We start from the raw sequence: 25,557 nt of genomic DNA, 5'->3' as shown, positions 1-25,557 counted from the left end.
AGCTGTCAATTATAATTGACTTTAAAATGGGATAATGTTGGAACCATTATAATCTTGCTCAGCAATGTGAAAAGAGAGAGACATCGGCTTTGTTCAAAAAAAAAAAAAGAGACATCGGCTTAAGAAGCAACCGGTTTTGAGAGCTATTTTCAACAAAGGTAAATTCTGTTATTTGATCATCTTAAATGTTTGTTTAGAGGTATTAAATTAAACACTTAAGTTACATATAAGTATACATGATAATTTTATAACCAATTATAATTTTCTTAAGAAAAAAGATTTTCCTTTTCTCCATGTCTACAACATACAAAACAACAGGCTTAGATGAATTTTGTAAAAGCTCTATATAAAGGTTAAAAAGCTGAATCACTTCTACTACTAAATAAAAGTTAGCAAATTAGTAAGAGTTAGGATCACCTTGACATGATATTAGTAGTTTCTAAATAAAATCATGAATTTTCCCATAGACTCTTCACTTATTATTGATGTTTTCCACCTAAACTGAAATTAGAAGAATCATCTAGTAAAATTACATTGTGAACGATAAACAAAAAAAAAACAAAAAAAAAAAAGTAGAAAGGTTGTTTATATTCTACCTTTTATCTTCCGATCATTAGAAAGTCTAAAATTCAGAAATAAACCTGTTAAATTTTGAATATCAGGAAATAACACAGTTCCAAAATCCATTTTAAATGGATGGGAGGTACTAAACAATGAATGTGAAATTCATGAATGTTTTTTTACCTTTTTAGTAATACCTAAATATTCGGCTTTCTCTAAACATTTAGGTTTTTACACTAAAACCTGAAAATAAGAAACATCATCAGTTATCAATAATTTCAATTGTGAATGACAAATAAAGGAACTTGATGTTTTTTTTTTTTGTTAAAAAAGGAATTTTATGTCGAGGAAAATATATAATGTTACCTTGTAACAACAATTATCTTCAACATCACAAGCTAACGATTTAAGCAAAGCTTGTAAAACCAATATGGCCAGCCATTTTGATGGAATTAAAAAAAAAAATAGATATGCTGTGAAAGCTTTGATGGCTTTTTTGAATATCAAATTTGACTACTGTATTTATAGGCTAAGAGAGTTAATTGTTCTTTTAGGTTTGATATGATCAAATCTGAAAGAATATATTTTCGGAATAAAGTTTTAACCCAAAATTTGTGGAATATGCTAAAATTTAGACAATCATAATATTGTTAAGAATATATTTGATGAATTAGTTAAATTTCCTTGATTTTCGTATTATATTTTCCGTATTGAACAATCTTCAATTTATTTCTTAAACTTAAAATTCAAAGATTCATAACAATTTTCAATATGAAAGATCAGTATTTCCAATAAAATAGGTATAATCGAATGCATATTCCATAATTAGAAAAAACTCATTAACTGATAAATTTAGTTGTGTGTTTTTGAACGATTTGTTTCATTTTTCCTGTTTTCCACCTTTTTCTCTGTTTAATGTGTCCATCTCGTAAAAAAATAGGTAAAAAAAGTGATGATAAATGTTTTAATATAATTATAGTGTTTTCGTTTTTGTATAGTAATATATATTTAAAATTTTTTCATATTTTACGGAATATTTTAATTATTTCAACTAACTAGCATCTCTCATCAATTTAAGTTATCATATTAAAAGAGATATAGATTTTCATTTTTTTTTTTTTTTCTTGGAAGAAAAAAGGAAAAAAAACATATTTTCCTTTTACTCTACAAAGAAAATTGTCAATTTTTTTTTTTTTTTTTTAATTTCTTTAAGATAATGTTAAGTGTTTAGCTATAAATAGATGGATGATAGGTATGCACAGAAGAAAGCAAAATCAATCGATCGATACCTCCTCAAAGTCAAAAAAAAATATACGAGCTAATTTCAGGTTTGTTTTTTAAATATTTTTTTATTTCCTTTTTTCTTTTATTAATTATCCAACAGACCCGACCCGATAAGCGGGGGTTAAGAAATCTCCGGGTCGGCCAATATCTATCTGCGAGAAATTGTTTTGCGATTGGAGCGATCTGCGAAAGCTGCTGATTTGAGGGCTTGATTAGGGTCTCGATTCGGTCGTTGAATCAATCATGGAAGTAGGTGAGGGTTACGTGGGGTATATTGGAGTGGAGGAGCGTAGAGCGATGCAATTGCAGAAGAGGCGAAAGGTGTCAGTCAGAGTTGCAGGAAGAAGAAGCCGACAAGGTAAAGGTAAAGCTCGCTGAAGGTAAACCTAGCTTGCTCGTTCAAGCAACTCAGCAGAAGCGACATGTACCCGCCCAATTGAGTGCTACGGAGCAAATTATTTTACAAGAGAAGGAGATGATGGAGCATTTATCTGATAAGAAGACGCTTATGTCTGTTGGCGAATTAGCCAAAGGTATCACTTATACAGAGCCTCTCTTAACTGGCTGGAAACCCCCTTTGCATATTAGGAGGAAGATGTCGACGAAACGCATGGATTTGATTAGGAGGCAATGGCATATTATAGTTAACGGTGATGATATTCCTCCTCCAATCATATGAAGCTCCCTAGACCTCTTCTCGACACCCTTAATGAGAAGGGAATTGTTCAGCCGACTCCTATCCAAGTTCAGGGCCTTCCTGTGGTTTTGTCTGGTAGAGATATGATTGGGATTGCCTTCACCGGTTCGGGAAAGACGCTCTGGTTTTCGTTCTTCCCACGATCATGATAGCTCTGCAGGAGGAGCTAATGATGTCATCCAGGAGGTCGAATACGTCAAACAAGAAGCAAAGATTGTTTACCTCCTTGAGTGCCTCCAGAAAACCTCTCCACCTGTTTTGATTTTCTGTGAGAACAAACCTGATGTTGATCATATTCACGAGTACTTGTTACTGAAAGGAGTGGAAGCAGTGGCCATCCATGGAGGAAAACACCAAGAAGACAGAGAGTACGCTATCTCTTCCTTCAAATCTGGTGAAAAAGACGTCCCGGTCGCGACCGATGTTGCTTCAAAGGGCTTAGATTTCCCTGATATACAACACGTCATCAACTACGACATGCCTGCAGAGATTGAGAACTATGTGCATAGGATCGGACGAACTGGTCGGTGTGGGAAAACTGGGATTGCAACTACGTTCATAAACAGGAACCAAACCGAAACCACTCTGCTTGATTTGAAACACTTGTTGCAAGAAGCTAAACAGAGGATCCCGCCTGTCCTTGCCGAACTTAATGATCCAATGGAAGAAGCAGAGACCATTGCTAATGCAAGCGGTGTCAAGGGTTGTGCTTTTTGCGGCGGTCTCGGACACCGTATTCCAAACTGCCCAAAACTGGAGCACCAGAAGAGTCTGGCCATATCTAATTCTAGCAAAGACTATTTTGGCTCTGGTTGATACAGAGGAGAGATATAATCTTTTTCTATGTTCGTGTTCTGTTCTTTTTTCGGTTTTTTGAACTGAGATTTCTTTGCTCGATCTCTTATTTTACTTGCCATCCTTATTTTTTTAAGAGCAGACTCATGTCTAGTGACACTGGCCGATGTATTTTTTTTTTTCAAATGAATGAATCAGTAGTTTGTAGTAGTTTTGTGTCCCTTATAATATAAGAACGGTTCTCCTTGATTACCGTATGCATATGTTAGTGAAACTTGGTCAGGTAAAACTGACATCTTGAATCCTTGATTACCATATACATATGTTGAGATTCTTGTATATCTTAGCCCTGCTGATTGTTAGACTGAGATTCATGTTACAAAAATGAAGATAACAAGTCTGATCCTGTTTTCCTTAACCTTGTTAAGTTTTACTCTCTGAGTTAGTTATATGACTGAGGCTTATCTTCAGAATCTAGATTTTTTTTTTTTTTTTTTCAGTTTTGTTTCTAGGGAAATGGATCCGAGATCCTATCACGAAGCTCTCAGCGTTGGTGCTTATCATCAGTATACATGACTTCTTGATTTTGACAGTGACCGCGTTTTGGTCTACTTTCATCTATATCCTCTATATTAACACGGCCTTTTCTTGCCAGAAACAGTCGAAGATCCTTAACTTTGAATGGATTCATTGGCCTCAAACTTCTGAAGCACTTGACTACATGCAAAATCTTGATCAACCGAAAGACTGTGATGACAAGCTGCGAAGAGAGCTTCCAATGATTCAAGAAGCTTTTGCCTAAGGGTCCTTGTTCTGTGTTCCATGAAGGAGCTGCTGTTTTTGTACTGAAGGAGTGCTCTTGCCGAGTTTGGTGAGCTGGATCGTGTGTTGCTTCTTCAGTTTCTGAAAAACATGTCTTTGTGATCTGTTGTCTATCTCAATGATTTTTCAATGTTTTAATAGGGTGGAGCAGAGGGGGTTACATGCTCTGCAGAAGTCACGTTGCTTGATTTATGAGCTCATCCACAATGGGAATGTCGAGTCGCACTTGCACGATGACATATTCTGATCGCTGCACTTGTAATGACAATATATCCCAATTATATCCATCACCACCTAAAACCTTTTTTCCGGTTGTTGACAAAACAGAAGGAACGCTTATCTCCGTGAAGTAATCCACCGTGATTTCAAGGCTAGCTATGTTCTCCTAGAAGATGACGTTACCCCAAAAGTCTCTGACTTTGGACTGGCGAGAGAAGCAACCGAAGGAGGTCAACATATTTCAACTCGACTCATGGGGACCTTTGGGAAAAATTTCGTTTTTCTCTCAGATGTGATGAATACAGACACTCTGTCTAGATGGCGGACTCACAGTAACTAACCTGGAAATAGTTGCAGGTACGTGGCTCCTGAGTATCCAATGACAGGGCATCTCCTTGTTAAAAGCGATGTCTATAGTTACGGTGTGGTTTTACTCGAGCTTCTCACTGGTAGAAGACCGGTAGACATGTCTCAACCTTCAGGAGAAGAAAACCTTGTGACATGGCAAGACCCGTACTAGCCAACAGAGGGCCTGGAGCAACTGGTGGACCCTGCATCGGCTGGAACCTACAACTTTGATGACATGGCGAAAGTGGCTGCGAATGGCTCCATGTGCGAATGGCAAAAGGTCTCACACAGACCATTCATGGGTGAAGTTGTGCAGGCATTGAAACTTATATACAATGATGCAGATGAGACCTGTGGTGACTATTACGGCCAAAATGACTCATACCAGACTCTGCAGACTTCAAAGGCGATCTGGCTCCATCGATAGCAACTTGTGGAATTTGACACCTCGGTTAAGGTATGGTCAAGCTTCGTCGTTCATAAACATGGAATATAGCTCAGGACCGCTAGAGGACATGGAGAACCGGCCTCACTCTGCCTCTAGTATTCCAAGAGAAGGATCACCAGACTCGCGTACGATTTGCAGTGTTCCCTCTACTACTGCCAGTCCTGGAGAAGGCATTGCAGAGACTCCCTCTAATCCACAGTCAAAGGTAAGCCTAACTGACTCTTTTCCTGATATATATATATTTTTTTTTGTTTAAGCAAGTTAACTATATTTTTACCTCTGTGTAAACCGGCTAAGTTTCAGTACTCGTATCGAGCAATATTGTCCATCACAGATGGTCGATGGTATTATAATATGAATTTCTTGACCACAAGTAGGATCACAGAGACAAGGACAAGGAAGCGGATCACAGAGACAAGGACAAGGAAGGGGATCACGGAGACAAGGACGAGGAAGAGGAATCACAGAGACGAGGAAAAGCAAGGGGAATCACATAGACAAGGAGAAGGAAGAAGGATCACAGAGAGAAGGTGAAGGACATGGATTTCAAGGTTCGAATGTTCAAATCTAAGTTGGCAGTTTGTTCTATGAATGTCTGAACAATTTGTGTTTATATATGTTACGTTTTGAATGTCTCAATTAGCTTGTTGCTTTACTGTTCAACATTCATGGCAGCAACAAGCCATGCTTCCTCCCGGTCTGTGTCTGTGTGTTATGTATATTCTGATTGTGTATATACACGGATGCTTTATAACATCCCACTGTTGTGATGGGGAGAATGTTGGAGAAACACATGAGGATGATTCATATTCGAACACACTTTGTTCATAAATGATTTTGTATAAGATTCGAGAATCGTGATTCTTGCGATCAAGTCGGACTATTTGGAGTATTATGTTAAGGTTTCACTTAGCCCAACTCACAAGAAATGTCAGAAATGAAATCATTACAAATCGATTAATAACAAAACGTTCTCAAATAGTAAACACGAAAGGATAATGATCGTTTTAGCAACAACGAGTTACAAAACGAGCAACAGGCAGATCTCATAGCGATCGCCACCATCAAGCACGCAGGCTTGTCAAACACACAAGACGACAGGCCTGTTCTTTTGTTGATAATTCACAACCAGAATATCTAAAAGAAAAAGAAACAAAAAAAAAAAGAAGACATAAACTGGCAAAAGGGTTATGTAGGAATGAGGTGTAATGTCTGCAATTTGAAAATCAAGACACAAACAATACTGTCTTTGTCATGTCTGCAATCTGAGAAACTCTTGCTGTCATCGGGGCTTCTGTAAGAATGAAGTGCAGTCAGAAACAGAATCACTTTCTGTTGAAACCTTAATCAAGACTACTTTGAGTCAGTTCACAATTCGCAATTAATTAAAGAGAAGAAAGGGGAATTTGAACTCCGTTAATCCCGTTTGGCAGTTCGGTTAAGACACTTAAACCAAATGCCTAAAAAGGCATGGTCAACTAAAGTTTGCGATTTTAAGTGTACAATCTAGAGTTGAAAGCTTTTTATAACAGTTTTCCACGGAAGCGGCTCAAAGCTTGCAGAAGACTTTTAGTAAAAAGAAATACTGCAGAGTAATACCCTAATAATAATAAACAACGCATGCTTAGCAAAGAGAAGCAACATTTGGAAGCAAGTTTAGTAAAGGAACTAGTGACTGAGCTACGATTAATAATGCAGAGTGGAGTCCTAGAGTAATTCTCCATTCATGATCACAGAGTACCATAGAGAGCAAGGAAGTTATATTCTCAGTTGGAAGCAGGATATTTCATGTAAGCTAAGTAGGAGCTTCCAGTTAACAGAACGACAAGAAGTCATAATCAGCGGTCAAGGCACCAGCAGAGGTACTCTGATTTGGAGTAGGAGTTGTTGTACAGCTCTTTTAGCTCATCGAGCTTCATCTTCTCGCTCTGTTTGCACGAGTTGAGACCTTGATCCCGAATTCTCTTGTACAGCCTCATCACAGATACACAGTCCTCGTGAGCACTGTGCTTCCCGCATTGGATCTCATATCCGAGATATGACCTTGTGAGATACTTGAGTGAATGACTTACAAGATTGGTCTTCATGAAGCTCATAATTGGCGTTTTCAACACCTATGTCTTCGTATTTCTCTTCATGTTCATCGTTTTTCATACTCTTCATATTCCTTCTGGTCATCTTAATTTTTGAAACACTTGTTTTTATGAAAAACTTGGAAATACCACAAGCTTGGAGGTTTTGACACCCACATGTACAAACATAGACAAACTACATGATATTTCCTTATGTTTTATCCTCACTCACAAATTTCCGACAATCAACTTTCCGGAAGATCACTCATCTTAAAACTACTCCACCTCAAACACGCTTAACTCTGAAGTTCTCTTAAGAACGTTGACCGAAAGATAATTGTACTTTAGTGACACATATATTAAAATCAATTCTATTAAACATCTCTACAAGTCAGTGAAACCGGGTATCACAGATTTATAGTTTATTTGTAATATATTTATATTTTACTAATATGATACTTATGTTGTACTGACTGTATTATTATACCTATGTTTTTAAAGTTGTAAATGATTTATAATTTATTAAAAATTTCTGCTATAATTTTAAAACCTATGTTTTTGGAAAATATTGATACCACATACAATAATTAATATACAATGGTTGATATTATTATTTTTAAAAATTGTAAATGATTTTTAATCTAGTTTAAATTTAAGCTATAAATTTTTCTTTATTTTCTTCAACTTTAAGCTATAAATTTAAAAATTCGTTTTCGAAAAATATTGATATAATGAGTATTACTTCTTATAATTTGATTGGTTGTACAATTTAAATGATATGTTAATTCATTAAAATCCAGAAATAATTATTTTTGGTTGGGAGATATGAACTGTATTAATTTACTTCAGTTTATTAGTGATTTTGTGTGTTAATTTTCAAAAGAAAAAAGTATTTAAAAAAGCGCCAAAGAAGAGGGGAAGAGGTAGACAAAGGGTCAGAACTCAATAACTCGCACACTAATGAGTAATAGATAATCCAACTGAACCAACATCTTATTCAGTGTTGCTACCAGTTTAGCAGTATATATTAAGTAATTTTATTTTCTTCCCTCTCTCTCCTACTCTTTCCATTTAGCTTCCCAAGAAAGAAAAGGGAACCCTTGAAGTCAAAAAACACAAAAAAAAAGAACCCTAAATCCCTAATCGTTGTTCGAAAGCAATGGAGGACGGCGATAGCGCCCCAGTTCGACGATCCCTTGCAAAACGAAAAAAATATGTTGCGTGTTACAAGAGGTACAATTCGTATGGAGAATATGTATATCACATGACGATTTCGTACCATTCAGTTCATCAGCCTCAGTGTGGGGTTTGCTTTAAACACTGTAGATCGTTCGAATCAGTTTGGGAGCACCTTCACGGTATGATTGCGCCTTGGCTCTAATGATTCTTTTGTATATTCTGTTATCTTTTGTTTTTTCTTCGTATGATTGGTGTTTGATTGAGACCATATTTGAACAATGTAGTTCTGGACCATCTCTCTACCATTCAAAGAACAATGTAAAACAATTTTTGCTGAAAAAGGCTGTAAAATCTCTCTTCAAGTATTTGAGGAAGCCACTTCCAGAGCTGAGCATATTAGATATTGTCGTATGTCTGCACCCGCTCCTCTCCAATGGACTCAGACCAATGCTTCTAAATCTAGTACTAGTGGCACACACAAGCCTATAGCAATTGATTGTCAAATGGTCGGTGGTGGTGATGACGGGTGTGTTGACTTGTGTGCAACAGTTTGATTGGTTGATGAAGATGAAAAAGTGATATTTTACACTCATGTCCAACCACAACTCATTGTTACTGATTACAGGTTATGTTCTGTTTTTTTTTTTTTTTTCTATGTTTAGAACTTTCAGTTTTTTTTTGTTGATAAAAAGAATATCAGAAATCCTCATTTTTTGTTGACAAAAAATTATTAAGTCGAGTGAAATCTAGAAGAGATAATAAGATTATAATGTGAAGATGGTTCACGTGTGACCATGTTATTGGCATTTTGTCCATCGTTGGGCATAATTGGTGCAGTCTGTCATCTATGGATTTTAATTCCACTTTAACGATTTACAATGTGTATTGCTGGCTAAGTAAAGAAAAATAATATTGGGTTGGTGCTTGAGAGTTGAGACTATATGGGACTGTAATTTTTTTTTTTAATTCTATCCCATTTGTTTTTAACAAGTTTATGAGAAAATATCTATATATATATATATAGGAAAAAATGTCATAAAAAGCCTGAACTTTGCAAAAGTGGTGAAAAAAAGCATCAACTTTATATATGTTGAAAGAAAGCTCTAATTTTGATTGACTTTCTAGTTTAATCCTAAACTTTCCTTGACTTTGCTAAATTGACTTTCTAGTTTAATCCTAAATTTTTGTTGACTTTGCTAAATAAGGCACGTCGTTAAATCATCTAACGGAACAAGTTAACGACATTAGATTTTTGATAAGAGGTTCCGTTAAATCACAAAACGATGTCATTTTGTGTTTTTAAAAATTAACAAAGAATAGGCTCGAACCGCTTACCTTCAAGACGTGAAATAACCAGCTGAGTTATGAAGTAGTAGTTTTAATATTATGAAGATTTTGAAGATTTTGTTAAGGTTTTGTTAAGATTTCAAATTATGATTCTCCTATCATCTTTATTTTCTTTTATTTACAAATTGTTTGGAATTTTCATATAATACTTATGATTAGTAAAATGCAGAATTTTTTCGGCATATGTTGTGATCTGAATTTTTTTTTAATGAAGATATATTAATCAATCTAAAAAAATGTGTGGTTTAATTTCCACATTGGCGGGTTGGTAAAACTAAATTGATATAGATGATAAATTAATAATTTTTATTTGTTCACAATTATAATATTAAAACTACTACTTCCTATTTCACAAAATAATGATGCAAATACAACAAACAAACAATATAAAACTGTAATATACGTCAAAAAATAAAATACTATAATATTCTAAAATAATTAGTATTCAAAAAGACTAATAGATTTACAGAACAATTCAAAATAAATATTATCTCAAACAAAATAATTTTAACTATTATATTAGAAATCTTTTTAAAATGTTGACCCGTGCTTAAAGCACGGGATATCTCATAGTTTTGTTTTATTAGTGCATTTTTTCTATTTTATCATTGTATAAAACATAATTTTTACAATTAATCCAGTTCCCAAAAAATAAAGGTTATATTTTTCAATAATTTAGTATATCTAAATATAGTTGTTCACATTTATAATTCAATAGTCTGTCTATCTTTGTACATGTGGGTGTCAAAATCTCCAACCTTGTGGTATTTCCAAATTTTTCAGCTGCTCTAGTTTTCTAAGCTAGTGTTTATCATTAATAGCTTTATTATTATTATTATTGGAACTGCACTAGATTTAGCTGTAGGTTGAATTTTCCTGTGAGCCGCTCACTGCAGATTTCTTTGATAAGCTTTTGGCAAGCACTATATAATGCATTTTCTTTTTCGAGTACCTACCTAATATATACCTATATATAATGACCTTTATTGTGTGTAATTTTCTAAGAACATATATAACTTTGTTCTTCTACCTGAGTGTGGCAGATTCAAGAGATCGTGACTCACATAGATGCTTGTGGTTACATATAGATTCAAAACTTAGTTTCTTAGATGCTTTCAGTTTGCATCTTTCGACTATTGTTTAGAGACACTTTAGACTTAGCTCATGTTTTCCTGAAACAACATATGCTATTGTTTTTGTCATTTTCCTGAAACAGCATATACAACATATATACATTGTAATCTTATATATATGGACGATGTTCTTTTAATTATTTACCGTTTCAAAATTTTTACATAGCAAAATAGAAAAAAAAAAAAAAAAAAAAAAAAAGCGAAAAAAAGGAGATTCATATATATATATATATATATATATGGGCTTCTTTGTAAATCAATACGTTTTTTGAAACTTAATTAGCTTTTTGATACAGTCACTTTATATGTTTGTGAGAAGAGAGTTTGCAACACACAACAACCTCTCATACACAAGGGTCACCTAAAGAGACTTGGTCTCAAAGTAGTGATTTGGTTAGCTAACCACTCTCAAATGGACAAAAATGGCTCTCCTTAAGGCTAAGCTTTTGATTAAATGTAAATAATTGGCTTCAAAGCTTAAACTCATGAAATCAAATACCACAATTCTAACCCTTTTCATGAACATGCATGCGACTACTCTAAATTTGTCAGAACTTTCGGGACCATGCATAGATGAAATGATTTGGAACAATCCATATATATGTAATAAATATCCATTGTGTGAGAGTCTCTAGTTTTACTATATCTTAGTCCTTTAGGGTTGTTTCAAAATCCCAACTGTTATGATTCCTACCAAAATCAAACAATTAACACACGTATACTAAATAAGAATTATAAATTTATAACCGACGATGGAGTGTTTTACAACATATATACGAATGTTCCAAATCATGTCGGTGTTTAGACTAATTAAGGTTTTACGTAACTATCGAAATTTTTCAATAAAATAAAAATATCTCGACATCCACAAACCAGATAACAAATATCAAATCATGCATTTGGCATAAGCAACAACACCGTACCAACGCATTTCTCCTTTAATATATAAGGCAAAACAATCAATTTCTAGAGCTATACTATAATTCTAAAATTATATGTTTCCTAGTTGCATATAATCAATATTCACTTGCTTGTTGTAATTTAACAACTTAAAAGTGAAACTCAATATTATTAGGGTTGTTGTTATAAGGTTTTCCTAATCTGATGTACATATATATTATACGGATATAAAGCGTGGAAGGTTTATGTAGGCTAGTGGTTTAAGTGAAACCACCTTAACCAGACACTTTTGGCACCTGATGTCAATCTTTTTCTGTTCTATAATGGAATCAATCCAATGTATGAGTTCCTAACTCTCTCTAAGTAGGTGTAGATTATATTATACTATAAAATAAGAAACTTATTTATGAATATTGGAAATGAATAGACAAACTTTTCTTAAGCAAAATTTAATCACTAAATACAAAATAAATTAATTACACATAAAGTACAAAATCAATTAATCCAATATAAAATTAACAGCCACCTTATAATCATTAATTGTTTGGTAACTTTATCTTTAAATTAATTCTTTATCTATTATAAACTTACTTTTTTAATTTTTTTTAATGTTTTTGCTTATATTTAAATAATAAATAGATTAGATAAAGTATTAAAAAATATCTAAAAAATTTTAAAATAACAAAATTATGTAACATTTCCTCAAAATATAAGTCGCATGTTATCATTTAACTGGTCCACTAAGATTTTTACTAAAATAATTAGTCAAACATTTATTGTATAAAGAAAATTTCACTCTAATTAAGTAAATAAAAATATCTAATTTTTTTTCACTTAAATATGATTACAACTATGTGAATATGACTTGACACATAGTGTTTATAGACAATAATAAACTTGATAATTAAGTTAGAGTGTAAATGGGAAAAGCTAGCAACTTTAAGTAAATGAAGCAAAAGAGGGTAACAAATAAAAAGAATTAGATATTTTCCACTTTGTTAAATTTGGACTTTTCTTGTTTTAGTTGTAGAAAATAACAAAAGAGATTAAAAGCAAAATGGCTATTTTTTCGGGATTTACTGTTAATTAACGCTAAATTACCCCTTAATTATGACTCTTGAAAGACTAATTTCATTTATAAGAAGTAGAAAAAGAGAAGAAGTTAAAAGAAAACAGAAAAAAATAGATAAAAGAGTTAAAGAGCAAACTTTTTTATTTATTTATTTTCTCTAAATTTGCTCAAAAAAGTTATATAATTTAAAGATTTTCACACATAACCCACTCTATAAGATACAACAAATCTCTTCTCTGCATTCACACTCTTGCTTGCCTGAGTCATAACAACATTATCAGAACTCGTCTCCAGCTCAAGCAAGTGGATGATTCGTTGCTGCTACAAAGAAGAATCTATTGGGTCTCTGATTTGATTCGTCTCCGGCGGTGAAAAATGGTACTTCCAATTTCTGGGTTTTAATTCACTTTGAGCGTTTCTTAACTTTTACTCAAAGTTTTGATTTTTATTTTTTGGGTTCGAACGGCAAATGTGTATAACATTTGTTGGTGCAAACTGAATGATCTGTCTTTGTCTAATTCTGTGTGTGTTTGCTTCGTCTGGGCTTCATTTAATTTATGCTCTGTTGGTTAAGTTTATACAGAGATATGATGAACATGGTGCTGTTTTAAGGTTTTTATCATTTTTCGTTGCTTTCATGGTTGTTATTATTAAATTCATTTAATTCTGAAACCATAGTTTAGTGGGGTCTTTGTTCTTGGCCAATAAGACTATTGAATGCTGTTTGTGTCCTACCCTTTTCGTAAAGTAGTTGTTTTTCTTCAATCCTGTGTTATTGGTCTGTATGGTTTATCACATAGTTTTGAAGTTTTTGTGTTCCTAAATGATATGTATTCGATCTGTTGGTTGTTCTTCAGGCTTGTTCTACAGTTAAAGCTGGCTCGATTATTTGGGTGCAAGATCCGGAGGAGGCATGGTTAGATGGTGAAGTTGTTGAGGTTCATGTAGAAGATATAAAGGTCCAATGTACATCAGGGAAGACGGTATGTAAAGACGACCTTAGATGCACTTTGACTATGCTTAAGGATGGAATCTGTATGTGTTTGTCCTGAGATTGGTTCTCATATACTTCTGTTGATTTTTTTTTTTTCAGGTTGTTGTCAAAGTTTCAAACACACATCCAAAAGATATGGAGGTTCCACCTTCTGGAGTTGACGATATGACAACGCTAGCATATTTACATGAACCAGGAGTCTTACAAAATTTGAAGTCAAGATATGATATAGACGAAATTTATGTGAGCTTCCTTCTCTTTTCCGTTTTTTTTTCTTTCTGTTCTGTAAAAAAATTTGGCCTAAAACATGTTTTTGTTTTGCTTACTTAGACATACACAGGAAGTATTTTGATTGCGATAAACCCATTTAAACAACTACCGGATCTGTACAATGACCATATGATGGCACAATATAAAGGAGCTTCCTTGGGAGAATTGAGTCCCCATCCGTTTGCAGTTGCAGATGCAGCTTACAGGTGCTTGCCGTTCAACTTTGAAGTTTTTTTCTTTCTTTCAGTCTCTTGTAACATTCATCATTGGTTGTTTCCTTTTTGACCTTTTTTTTGTTGTTTTTTCTATTGGGTGTAGACAAATGATTAATGAGGGAATTAGTCAATCAATCTTGGTGAGTGGTGAAAGTGGAGCAGGGAAGACTGAGACTGCTAAATTGCTAATGAAATATCTTGCGAAAATGGGAGGTCGAGCTGTTTCTGACAAAAGGACTGTCGAAGATCAAGTTTTGGAGGTAAATAATGACAAAGATTTTATTATAGACCTTGTGGATTGTCAAAGACAGGATTTGTAGAATTTAGTAATGATTGGTTTCTTTTTTCTTTGTTTGCAGTCCAATCCTGTTCTAGAAGCATTTGGAAATGCGAAAACCGTAAAGAACAACAATTCAAGGTGATAACACACACACACACACACACACACGCAAACTCACACTTTTTCATCACTTTTGTTTTATACTGAATATCCATTGACCAAATATTTCATCACTTTTCATCTGTACAATCATTATTATGTTCCAGTCGATTTGGTAAATTCGTGGAGATTCAGTTTGATCAAAGGGGAAGGATATCAGGAGCTGCTATCAGGACTTATTTGCTAGAGAGATCACGGGTTTGTAAAGTGTCAGATCCTGAGAGAAACTATCACTGTTTTTACATGCTTTGTGCTGCACCGCCAGAGGTACATATGGTTTTTCTTTCTTTTCAAACATACCAGAGTTGATAAAAATTCATCTATCTGAACTCTGATGGCTTCGATATTTGATATATCCATCTATCAGGATACGATATCCACTAAAAAATTCCATTTACCTTCACTCTCTTGTATCCCTTGTTCCCATTTACTGAAAGTTTGAAACTGCACTCTAAGCCCAAATCTTCGAAACTGTTGTCCTGATGCTTATCATTTTCCTTTTATTATATGACAGGACAGAAGAAAACTAAAATTAAAGGATCCAACAGAATTCCATTATCTAAACCAATCTCAATGTATTAAGTTAGAGGGGGTAAATGATTCCAAGGAGTATACTAAAACCCGAGAAGCAATGAGCATTATTGGGATAAGTTTAGAGGAACAGGTAGCTTTTTATCCTTCTCCTAGTAAAAATGGTGATATCGGCATATGAGTTTGTATTTAATGTCACTTTCTTCTCAGGAAGCAATATTCCGAGTTGTGGCAGCTATTCTTCATCTAGGTAATATAGAATTTGTTACAGGAGAAGAACCAGACTCGTCTGTTCCAAAAGACAAGACACACCTGAAGATTGCTGCTGAGCTTTTCATGTGTGTAACTAATTAAGTTGATGACTTTCAGTGTGAAAGTTACTCTTTCTGAAACATAGTTTATCAATTATCTAATGATGTGAGAAAGACCATCATTCCTGACTCCTTGAATGAAATTCGGCAGGTGCGATGAACAAGCACTGGAAGATTCTCTTTGTAAACGTGAAATGGTGACACCTGAAGAAACAATTTCCAGATGTCTGGTTCCAAATGATGCAGCACTCAGCAGAGATGCCTTGGCAAAATTTGTATACGCAAGATTGTTTGATTGGTATGCATAGTATTTACGAGCACATGATTTTCTTGCAGCTGAATGATTCTCTTTCTTGTTCCGAAAGCTACTTCCATTATTTTTTGCTAACCCTCCTTATTGCTCTTGTAGGATCGTAAACAAGATCAATAATTCAATTGGGCAAGATCCTGACTCAAGAAACATGATTGGAGTGCTGGATATATATGGATTTGAGAGTTTCAAGACAAACAGGTGCGTAAGCTGTATGCCTTACATTTGATTAATGCAAAGATACCAGTTTAGAATAGTCATTGGGGTATTAAAAGTCACTATTCTCCTTGATATTACTGTATATTAAGTAAATGGAAAACGGGAGACTTTTAACTTTTTGGAATTTATTCATAAGTCAGTGTTTGCTTTTGTTAAGAAAAATTACATTCTGATATGGAAGAAAGGAGAAAAGTATGACGTGAATGCTTCTTGATGCTTACTAATGCATGTTTTTTTTCCCAGTTTCGAGCAATTTTGCATCAATTTGACAAATGAGAAACTTCAGCAACATTTTACTGCGGTTTGTCTGATGTCTGCTCCTTCTGATAGTTTATTTTTTAAATTCAGTCGTACTCCTTTCTTATCCATGATACTTATTTTGGGCAGCATGTCTTGAAAATGGAACAAGACGAGTACAAGAAAGAAGAAATTGAGTGGAGACACATTGATTTCCCTGATAATCGATATGTTTTGGAACTTATTGAGAAGGTAACTAGTTTCATAACATTTTACCTGCGAGCTCTTTGTGAATAGGTTTCCATTTTAACTCCAATTCGCATGTTCATTATTGTCTTCTTACATTTCAGAAACGTGGTGGAATTATTTCTCTTCTGGACGAGGCTTGGTAAGCCTAATAGCTTCAATTGCTATTATTGCTCATGCATTGTCTCTCCTTTGATTTGAAAGTGTATACCTGTATCTTGCAGCATGTTAAATTCAACACATGTAAAATTTTCTGAAAAGCTGTACGGAACATTGAAAGGCAACAAGTACTTTAGCAAGCCAAAATTATCTCCAACTGACTTCACAATTTGCCACTATGCTGGTGATGTGAGTACAAACCTGTTTTAGCATTATGGATTTATGAAATGCAATCATGTCCTGAATAACCAGTTGATTATTTCTGACAACACTGAGTTATCTTTTCAGGTCACTTATCAGACCGAGCAATTTCTGGAAAAGAACAAAGATCGTGTTGTTGCTGAGCATCAGGCTCTGCTAGGTGCTTCTAGGTGCACTTTTATTGCAGGTCTATTTCCTCCTTTAATGGAAGATGCTAACAAACAGTCAAATTCCTCTTCTATAGCTTCACAATTTAAGGTGCAGTACAATAAGATAGCTTTTACGTAAAAATCGTTCGGTTCACAGGATTACTAAAATTCACTGTCTTGCTTTATCCAGCAACAATTGGCATCATTGATTGAAGGTCTTAATACTACTGAGCCTCACTATATTCGTTGCGTGAAGCCCAATAATCTCCTTAAGCCTTCTATCTTTGAGAACCAAAATATTCTGCAACAGCTACGTTGTGGGGTGAGATTGACTTTCATTTTTAGTTTGTCTGTACATATCTTCTTGTTATTATTCTATGCGAGTTTGAAAATTCTGTATACGCATATTTTAAGGGTGTGATGGAGACAATCAGGGTTTGCCGTGCTGGATTTCCTACACGAAAACGTTTTGATGAATTCCTGGACAGATTTGGTATCCTAGCTTCTGCTACTGTAGATAAGAGGTTTGCCTCTCTCAATTCAGAGGTTGAAAGCTTGCCCAGATATTGTTAAAATTTCTAACTTTTGGCTTGTTCCTATTAGTTCTGATGAGAAAGCAGCGTGCAAGAAACTTCTGGAGACAGTTGGACTCAAAGAATACCAGGTATACGTGTATTATGCACATCATTCTCAATACTCTTCTGGGTAGCCGAGCTTGGGATTTTGATGATACCTTGTTTGATCTATCCTGATTTTATGTGGAGCTTAATCTGTTTGTGTTCTCACAGATTGGAAAGACGAAGGTTTTCCTCAAGGCTGGGCAGATGGCTGAGTTAGATGATCGGAGGACTGAGGTTTTAGAAAGAGCAGCCTGCATTATCCAGTGGAAATTCCGCTCCTACCTGACCCGCAAAAGCTTTATTATGCTTTGCAACGCTGCAATATATATACAGGCTGTGTACAGAGGTATCTAAAATTTGTAAAGAGTATCAGTTAACTTAAACATTCAGACAGTTAGCGAATAATGATGTGACTGTTTCATTTATTATCTGCTTTGTTATCCATCTTTTACAGGTCAAGTTGCTCGACATAGATTTGAGGATTTGCGCAGAGAGGCTGCTGCTTTGAAGATCCAGAAAGCTTTGCGGAACCACCTTGAGAGGAAGAGGTCTTACATAGAAGCTGTTGTTACAGTTCAGTCAGGTTTGCGCAGTATGGCTGCTCGTGACGTACTGCGAAGGAAGACCAAGGCCACAACTGTTATTCAGGTGGAGAATCTTTTTTTAGAGGAACTTTGATGGAAAACATGTCTCTTCCTTTTACTGTTCATCTTTGAGTTGTGCAGACTTTTTTCATTCGTCAAATTTCTTCTAGACTCTGATTTCTGAATCTCCATTGCATATACCAGAGCCATTGCCGTAGACGCCTGTCCGAGTTGCACTACAAGAAGCTGAAGAAAGCAGCAATTACGTCACAAAGTGCATGGAGAGCAAGGCTAGCCCGTAAAGAATTGCGAAAGCTTAAGATGGTGTGCTTTTCTACCTCTCGCTTCTGTCTGTATCTATTTATTATTTTACGTTACAGTCTAATGTTTGGTCTTTTGATGAGCTTAAAAACTAAGTTTAAATGAGTTTACATGATGAAACTAGCAGCTGGAAATAGCCCTTTCCATTTTATTGTCTTGAACAAAGACGGAATATGTTCACTTTTTCTTTAAATGAAAAAATTGCAGCAATGATACCTTCATATTTCGTGCAGGCTGCAAGGGAAACTGGAGCCCTTCAAGCTGCGAAGAGTAAGCTTGAGAAGCAAGTGGAAGAACTCACATGGAGACTACAGCTAGAGAAACGCACTAGGGTCAGATAACACAGCTCTTAATCTTTTTCGGGTTTTCACCCATCCTCAAAAGTTTTTTTTGCTAGAAACCTTTATCTGGATCCTGATTCAATACATCCTTCACCGATTTTGTGGCTTTTACGTTGTAGGTGGACGTGGAAGAAAGAAAAAATCAAGAAAATGCAAAACTGCAACTAGCGTTGGAAGAAATACAACACCAGTTCAAGGAAACCAAAGTGTCGCTCTTAAAGGAAGTGGAAGCTGCAAAAAGGACTGCAGAAACTGTTCCTGTTGTAAAGGAGGTTCCTGTTGTTAACACCGAGCTAATGGAGAAACTCACAAGTGAAAACGCAAAACTCAAGGTATGGAATTTGCTCTATTACCTTTTTGACTTCTGCTTCTTAGTAAGGATTTCAAAGCTGTGGAAAACAAAGAAATATTTGGAATTTCATATCTCTTTCATATGCAGTCTCTGGTAAGTTCGCTGGAGCAGAAGATCGATGAAACAGAGAAAAAATTTGAGGAGACAAAGAAAATTAGTGAGGAGAGGCTGAAGCAGGCTTTAGACGCTGAAAGCAAAATTGATAATTTGAAAACCGCCATGCACAAGTATTCACTATTGGTCTTTTGGTTATTGAATTTCCACAGAGATATTAAGGTTTTCATTACCCACTGACAGTCAACATATGCGCTTTTTCTTCATTTGCAGTCTCGAAGAGAAACTAAAGGAGGTGAAATTTGAGAATACCTTTTTGAAGGAATCTGTCTTAACCACTCCTGTTAAGACATCATCAGGACGTTTCCTCTCTACTCCAGTAAAGGTAGACATGCCAGAGAAATATTTAGATCTGACTCTCTCAATCATCCTAATTACAAGATTGCTCTTATTTGTGCAGAACTTGAAAAATGGCCTTCACACTAGCGAAGAAAGTCAATTCAGTGTAAATTATGTTCCTTTCATTGTCTAGTTTTATCTGAAGTTCTGCTCCATTTGTTTGTATATCTTTAAAAGCCGCCTTTGCAGGGAGCGGAGTTTACAACACCGCCAAAGATACAAGAATCAGGATCTGACACTAAGTCAAGGGGATCCCATATTGATCCTCAACATGTATGTTGTTTAGTTAAGTTACACTCGTATGTGTTTCTCATCTTTAATATATCCCCTCTTTGGTTGATGAGAGATTTGTTTTTTCTTGGAAAAGGAGGATGTTGATGCTCTTATCAACTGTGTCACAAAAAATGTGGGATTCAGCCAGGGGAAGCCTGTAGCGGCATTTACCATCTACAAATGTCTTCTTCATTGGAAATCATTTGAAGCAGAAAAAACAAATGTGTTTGATCGTCTTGTTCAAATGATTGGTTCTGCTATAAAGGTATTAAAACAGGATGTCTAAGTCTGTAAAAATTTAGTTTCTATCAGAGTTGAATGATTAGTGATTCTTGTTATCAGTATGAAGATAACGATGCTAATTTGGCATATTGGTTATCCAATACATCAACCTTATTATTCATGCTCCAACAAAGCCTGAAATCTGGAGGAACGGGGGCCACTCCACTTCGAAAGTCACCTTCCTTAGTCCGATGGATGACCAAGGTAAACATACTCTTCCTCTGTTTTTTTTTTTTGGCAATCTTGGGCTCCAAAAATTAAAAGTTCCTGACCTTCTCTATACCAGGGTTTCCGTTCTCCAGCGGCTGAAGCTATTCGACCAGTTGATGCCAAGGATCCAGCTTTGCATTTCAAGCAGCAACTTGAAGCATATGTTGAAAAGATTATTGGAATCATTTGGGATAACCTGAAAAAGGAGTTGAACACTTTCGTTACTCTCTGCATCCAGGTGCTGTGATCCACAATGCTTCTCTACTTTCATCTTTCCTATGTATGTGTGTTGTACCTGACATGAGAGAATCTTTCTAGGCACCAAAAACATTTAAGGGGAATGCGCTAATATCTATAACCACTGCTAAATACTGGCAAGAGATCATTGAATGCCTAGATGCACTGCTAACCACACTAAAAGAGAGCTTTGTATGTGAAAGTCGTTTCCACTCACTGCTCTTATCTCTCTGAATGTCAAGAAATTCTTATAGCTTATTATTCTTACAGGTTCCTGCGGTTCTTATTCAAAAGATATTCTCTCAGGCTTTCTCACTCATCAATGTCCAACTATGTAACAGGTGAGAAATTGTTATTGCCTATTATGGAATATGTATCTCTATGATACGCAGACTTTAATCGACTTCTTCTTTCTGATCTGCAGCCTTGTCACACGACCAGATAACTGTTCATTTATCAATGGAGAATATCTAAAATCTGGTTTAGAAAAGTTAGAGAAATGGTGTTCCGAGACAAAAGAAGAGGTATTCCCAAGTACAGTTTCCTTTCTCTTCTTTTGTTATCTGTCATTTGGTTTATACATAACACAATATCTCGTCTGTGATACCCGTCTCTGATAGTATGCTGGCTCATTATGGGAGGAACTCAAACATACCAGACAAGCTGTTGGATTCTTGGTATGTTTAAATTGTTTTGAAATTTAAGAAATGTCGCCTAAGAAAATTAACTTTTAACTTCCCTTGAAATGAGTAAAGAATATGCATTTCTCACATATGTGCTCCTTGAATTTGCGTCTGCAACAGCTCATCCATAAGAAATACCACATCTCGTACGATGACATTGCAAATGATCTGTGTCCAGTAAGTCTCTCTATCAACCAACTCTTTTTCCGGTAGCTGATGAGTTTTGACATTGTAATAACGCTCGCGCCGTCTTTCCATCACTCAGAACCTTCAAATACAGCAGCATTTCAAACTATGTACTCTGTACAAGGATGAAATCTACAACACAAAGAGTGTTTCCCAAGATGTAAGCTTTCTGAGGAAATAGATCTCTTCCCTTGACATATATGCTCTTTAGAATCTGCTGCTTTAGTAGTTTAATTTAATGGTCGCTCATTGATCAACAGGTAATTGCAAGCATGACAGGAGTTATGACAGACAGCAGCGACTTCCTGTTAAAAGAGGATTCTAGGTGAGTTATGGATTTGCATCTATGCTTATAAAGTCATGTCCTTTTTTGCTTTCTAGAAACTAACAAAACCGTTCCTTGGGCATGAGCAGCAACATCATATCCTTCTCGATCGATGACTTATCAAGTTCAATGCAAGATAAGGACTTCGCCCAAGTGAAACCAGCTGAGGAACTTGTGGAGAATCCAGCTTTCGTTTTCTTACAATAGTAGTAACTCAGAGAAACCAAAACTGCCTGCCCCTTTCAAGAACACCATCCAAAAAAACAGGAGGAAGAATTTAAGAGAAAATTGCTGCGAAGAATTTTTAGATTCGCCGATTCGTTTATCATTTGTAACTCTCTAATCATCCCAGAGGTTTCATAAGAGTATATAGTAGTATGTTGTTTTTGCTGGGAGTAAACAAAAAGAGAGTGACAAGCTTTTTTTGGCTAATGTTTTCATTTTATTTAAATATAATTTTATTTCTTTTTGTAATTTCAAAATTTATTTTTAGACAAAATTGACATTCATTTATCAGTATCACATTCAGAAGAATAATCGTAAGATTTGGGCCTTAGTGAGTTGAAATAGGCCTTTAAAATAAGCTCTCTAATGGTTTAGAATGAGCCCAACAGTGGTAAAAGCTTAGTGTGTGTTTTCGTGGAGAAGACAGACAAATGGCTAAAATCAGGCAAATGTAGTAGTAACCTTTGTTGTGTTATCATCTCTTTTCTTTTCTTTTCTCCTATCTCGATCGGTAATTTAACTCATTAGGGTCTCTCTCTCTTTCTCTGCTTCTCTGCAAATTTTCTCAATCTCCGCCGTTTTGGTTCCATACGGTTTCTGGGGATTTTTTTTTTTTACCGATTAAAATTTTTGGGTTTTCGTTTTTTTACTCAGGAACCTTAGAAACCCTAGTTTTGATACATTAGCTTTAGAGAGAACCTTCCATCGATCCGTGTACAATAAAAAAAAAATAATTGTGTTTTTTTTTTTTTTTTAATTTGGGATTGGATTTTAAGTAACGAGTTCGAAGATGCCTCCGAAGCAACAACCAAAGGCTGATTTGGCGAAGAAGCAGAAACAAGTGGAAGACAAAACATTCGGGTTGAAAAATAAGAACAAGAGCAAGAACGTACAGAAGTATGTTCAGAGTCTCAAGCAATCTGTACAGCCCAAGCCCGATGCATCTAAAGCTGCAGCTAAGGTAACCCACTTCAGATTCCTGTGATTGGGTTTTGCTTTTTCTTGCTTAATGGATTGAAGCTAGTTCTATAGTGGATTTGAATTTATCCTAATGAGTGAGAGAGATGAATCTGTTTTGGAGATTTAACTGTCTATTCGGAATAAGTTCTCTTTACCAATAAAAAAAATGGTTCTTTTTGAGGACAGAAAAAGAAAGATGAAGAGAAAGCGAGAGAACAGGAATTGAATGAGTTGTTCAAGGTAGCTATTAGTCAGCCCAAAGTTCCTGTAGGTATGTATGTTTATTTTTCATGGAATGTCTTAACTTAAACCTTGTGCCTTTGTTCTTGATATTGTTTCGCTAGTTCGTTCACTTTGTGTTTAGGTAGGATTTTATTGAATATGGTTTGTGGTTTATGGTAGGTGTGGATCCAAAGTCTATACTTTGTGAGTTTTTCAAGGCCGGGCAGTGTCAAAAGGGTTTCAAGTGCAAATTCTCTCATGATTTGAACATTCAAAGGAAGGGTGAGAAGATTGATATTTACAGCGATAAGCGTGATGAAGGTAAAAGCAGCGCTAGTGTCTCTATATATCAATCCCTTTGGTCCTTTGGATGATGTTCTTATTTTTGCTTTTGTTTATATTGCTTTAGATGGAGATATGGATGAGTGGGATCAAGAGACCCTTGAAAAGGTTGTCGAATCTAAGAAAAATGAATATAATCAGAACAAGCCAACAGATATCGTAAGTTGTTTCTCTCTCTCTATTACAGACTTTTTAATTGTATGCTTGTCCGGACATGTTGCTTGAGGGCTTCCTGTTTCATAACACATGCTTAGTAGTAGCTTTTCTCTTGGTAATGCACTGTTTGTGTTCAAATATACAACCTTTAACATGGATTATGTGAACTGATGCATTAGTTTGGGTTACATTTGCTCGTTTTACTGTGATTAAGCTTTAGCTGATATGGGTTCACCTTATGATGTACTTCCTTTAGCTAATAGCACGGTTAATCTTGGGAGCCAGTTTGCCTCCCGTTGTTCCCTTGTTGTTTTCTGCTCGTTTGGATCATGCCTGACAAGAGCTCATGCTCTTGGTGATGGTAGTGCGAATCATAAATTATGATATAATTGTTTCTTAACTTGATTGTTAGCTAATTCTATGCTAGAAGTAGTAATGTCCCTGCGTACTCTCTCAAGAAATCGTCTGCATAAACTTTGTCTGCCGAGTTCATTGACTTGTAATTGTTTTTGTGTTCACTAATATGTAATAGGTTTGCAAGTATTTTCTGGATGCTGTGGAAAAGAAACAGTATGGGTGGTTCTGGTCATGCCCCAATGGTGGCAAAGAGTGTCATTACAGACACGCACTTCCTCCTGGATATGTCCTTAAATCTCAAATGAAAGCCCTCTTGGAAGAGGAGTCATCAAAGAAGATGGCAGTTGAGGACGAAATCGAAAACGAGGTTTGATACTCCACTGGTCTTCCCAATCTGCTCGTAACTGCTAGGACCCTGAACTTGACTTGTGAGACCCATGTTTTCTTGTTCTATGTTTCAGCGTGCAAAACTGCAAACGGCAACACAGATGACTCCTGCGCTATTTATGGAATGGAAGAGGAAGAAAATAGCTGAGAGAGATGCAGGATTGGCTGCTTCTCAAGCAGAAAGAGCTAAGAACGACCGTATGAGGTAGACCCATTCTGATATCAATCTTCAATGTGACTCTGTTTTGTATAAGCTGACTCATTTGTGTGGATATGTAATCTCAGTGGTCGGGAGCTGTTTCTGTCCAATGCAAGCTTGTTTGTGGATGATGCTGAGGCTTGTGAAGAATACGAGCGGGAAAGAGAGCAGGAAGAGACTGAACAAAAGGTGAGATCTCTCTCTCTCTGTCTCACTCTCACTTACTATTTAAACCAACCAAGTCATGTTAATGGAATCATGAGTTTTTTGCTTATCAGGCAAAGAACAAGGAAACAGAAGCAGGGACGAGCAAGAGTAGTGGTGATGGTGAACAGAGTTCGAAACAAGTCGATGAAGAAGATGAAGACGATGACGATGATGATGACGACTTGGACATGGATGAGCTGGATGAACTGGAAGCAAGCTTGTCGAAGACATCGATCCAGATGCGTGAACCAAACAATGAAGGGTCATCTTGAGATGGAAACATGGTTCAAGAGAAACAGGTGGTGGAAGAGAGAAAGCACATGTTTTGTTTTATGTACTTTCAATAGATTGGATTTTGCAGACACAAACCCTATTTGAGGGTGTTGAATAATCTCTGTTACTGTCTTAAATGTCTCTCATTCAAGGACTAGTAGTCTCTTTTTTTTTTTTTTTTTGTCATATTTGAAATGTGAAGTG

The 25,557-nt window shown here is 35.6% G+C and overlaps 3 protein-coding genes and 2 pseudogenes across 4 annotated transcripts; all 5 read left to right on the top strand.

Annotated features, from left to right (window-relative positions):
- Positions 1 to 2,088: 2,088 nt before the first annotated feature.
- On the top strand, positions 2,089 to 3,509 carry LOC104774256 (DEAD-box ATP-dependent RNA helicase 35-like; annotated as a pseudogene).
- On the top strand, positions 3,433 to 6,006 carry LOC104701925 (uncharacterized). Of its 2 annotated transcripts, XM_087462567.1 has the most exons (3): positions 3,433 to 4,208; positions 4,301 to 5,379; positions 5,552 to 6,006. In XM_087462567.1, exons 2-3 carry the CDS (start codon positions 5,062 to 5,064, stop codon positions 5,669 to 5,671), a joined length of 438 nt encoding a protein of 145 aa, XP_087318693.1. In that variant the 5' UTR covers positions 3,433 to 4,208; positions 4,301 to 5,061; the 3' UTR covers positions 5,672 to 6,006. The 2 variants fall into 2 exon arrangements, with proteins under 2 accessions (XP_087318693.1, XP_010415995.1); XM_010417693.3 differs by having other exon boundaries at positions 3,510 to 5,379.
- Positions 6,007 to 8,405: 2,399 nt separating this feature from the next.
- Positions 8,406 to 9,335, top strand: LOC147950366 (uncharacterized; annotated as a pseudogene).
- Positions 9,336 to 12,948: 3,613 nt separating this feature from the next.
- On the top strand, positions 12,949 to 22,499 carry LOC104701940 (myosin-13). Its single transcript, XM_010417712.3, has 39 exons — positions 12,949 to 13,255; positions 13,735 to 13,860; positions 13,971 to 14,114; positions 14,202 to 14,347; positions 14,460 to 14,616; positions 14,716 to 14,774; positions 14,903 to 15,062; positions 15,310 to 15,459; positions 15,537 to 15,664; positions 15,789 to 15,935; positions 16,047 to 16,148; positions 16,410 to 16,467; positions 16,554 to 16,655; positions 16,754 to 16,791; positions 16,874 to 16,997; positions 17,097 to 17,267; positions 17,349 to 17,480; positions 17,573 to 17,682; positions 17,762 to 17,822; positions 17,947 to 18,124; positions 18,233 to 18,426; positions 18,567 to 18,686; positions 18,917 to 19,015; positions 19,144 to 19,356; positions 19,464 to 19,603; positions 19,704 to 19,815; positions 19,891 to 19,935; positions 20,019 to 20,102; positions 20,197 to 20,367; positions 20,445 to 20,588; positions 20,671 to 20,832; positions 20,913 to 21,023; positions 21,102 to 21,172; positions 21,256 to 21,355; positions 21,452 to 21,508; positions 21,635 to 21,691; positions 21,780 to 21,860; positions 21,961 to 22,025; positions 22,115 to 22,499. Exons 1-39 carry the CDS (start codon positions 13,253 to 13,255, stop codon positions 22,230 to 22,232), a joined length of 4,440 nt encoding a protein of 1,479 aa, XP_010416014.2. The 5' UTR covers positions 12,949 to 13,252; the 3' UTR covers positions 22,233 to 22,499.
- Positions 22,500 to 22,550: 51 nt separating this feature from the next.
- LOC104701951 (zinc finger CCCH domain-containing protein 21) lies at positions 22,551 to 25,510 on the top strand. The gene is made up of 8 exons (XM_010417731.3): positions 22,551 to 23,211; positions 23,397 to 23,481; positions 23,613 to 23,753; positions 23,842 to 23,933; positions 24,463 to 24,654; positions 24,749 to 24,879; positions 24,960 to 25,062; positions 25,152 to 25,510. The coding sequence occupies exons 1-8, from the start codon at positions 23,041 to 23,043 to the stop codon at positions 25,350 to 25,352; spliced, it is 1,116 nt and encodes a 371-aa protein (XP_010416033.2). The 5' UTR covers positions 22,551 to 23,040; the 3' UTR covers positions 25,353 to 25,510.
- The last annotated feature ends 47 nt before the right edge of the window (positions 25,511 to 25,557 follow it).

This window comes from Camelina sativa, chromosome 1 (genome assembly GCF_030686135.1).
Source record: "Camelina sativa cultivar CO46 ecotype springtype chromosome 1, ASM3068613v1".
NCBI lineage: Eukaryota > Viridiplantae > Streptophyta > Magnoliopsida > Brassicales > Brassicaceae > Camelina > Camelina sativa.
This window is presented reverse-complemented; position numbering and strand designations above follow the sequence as displayed.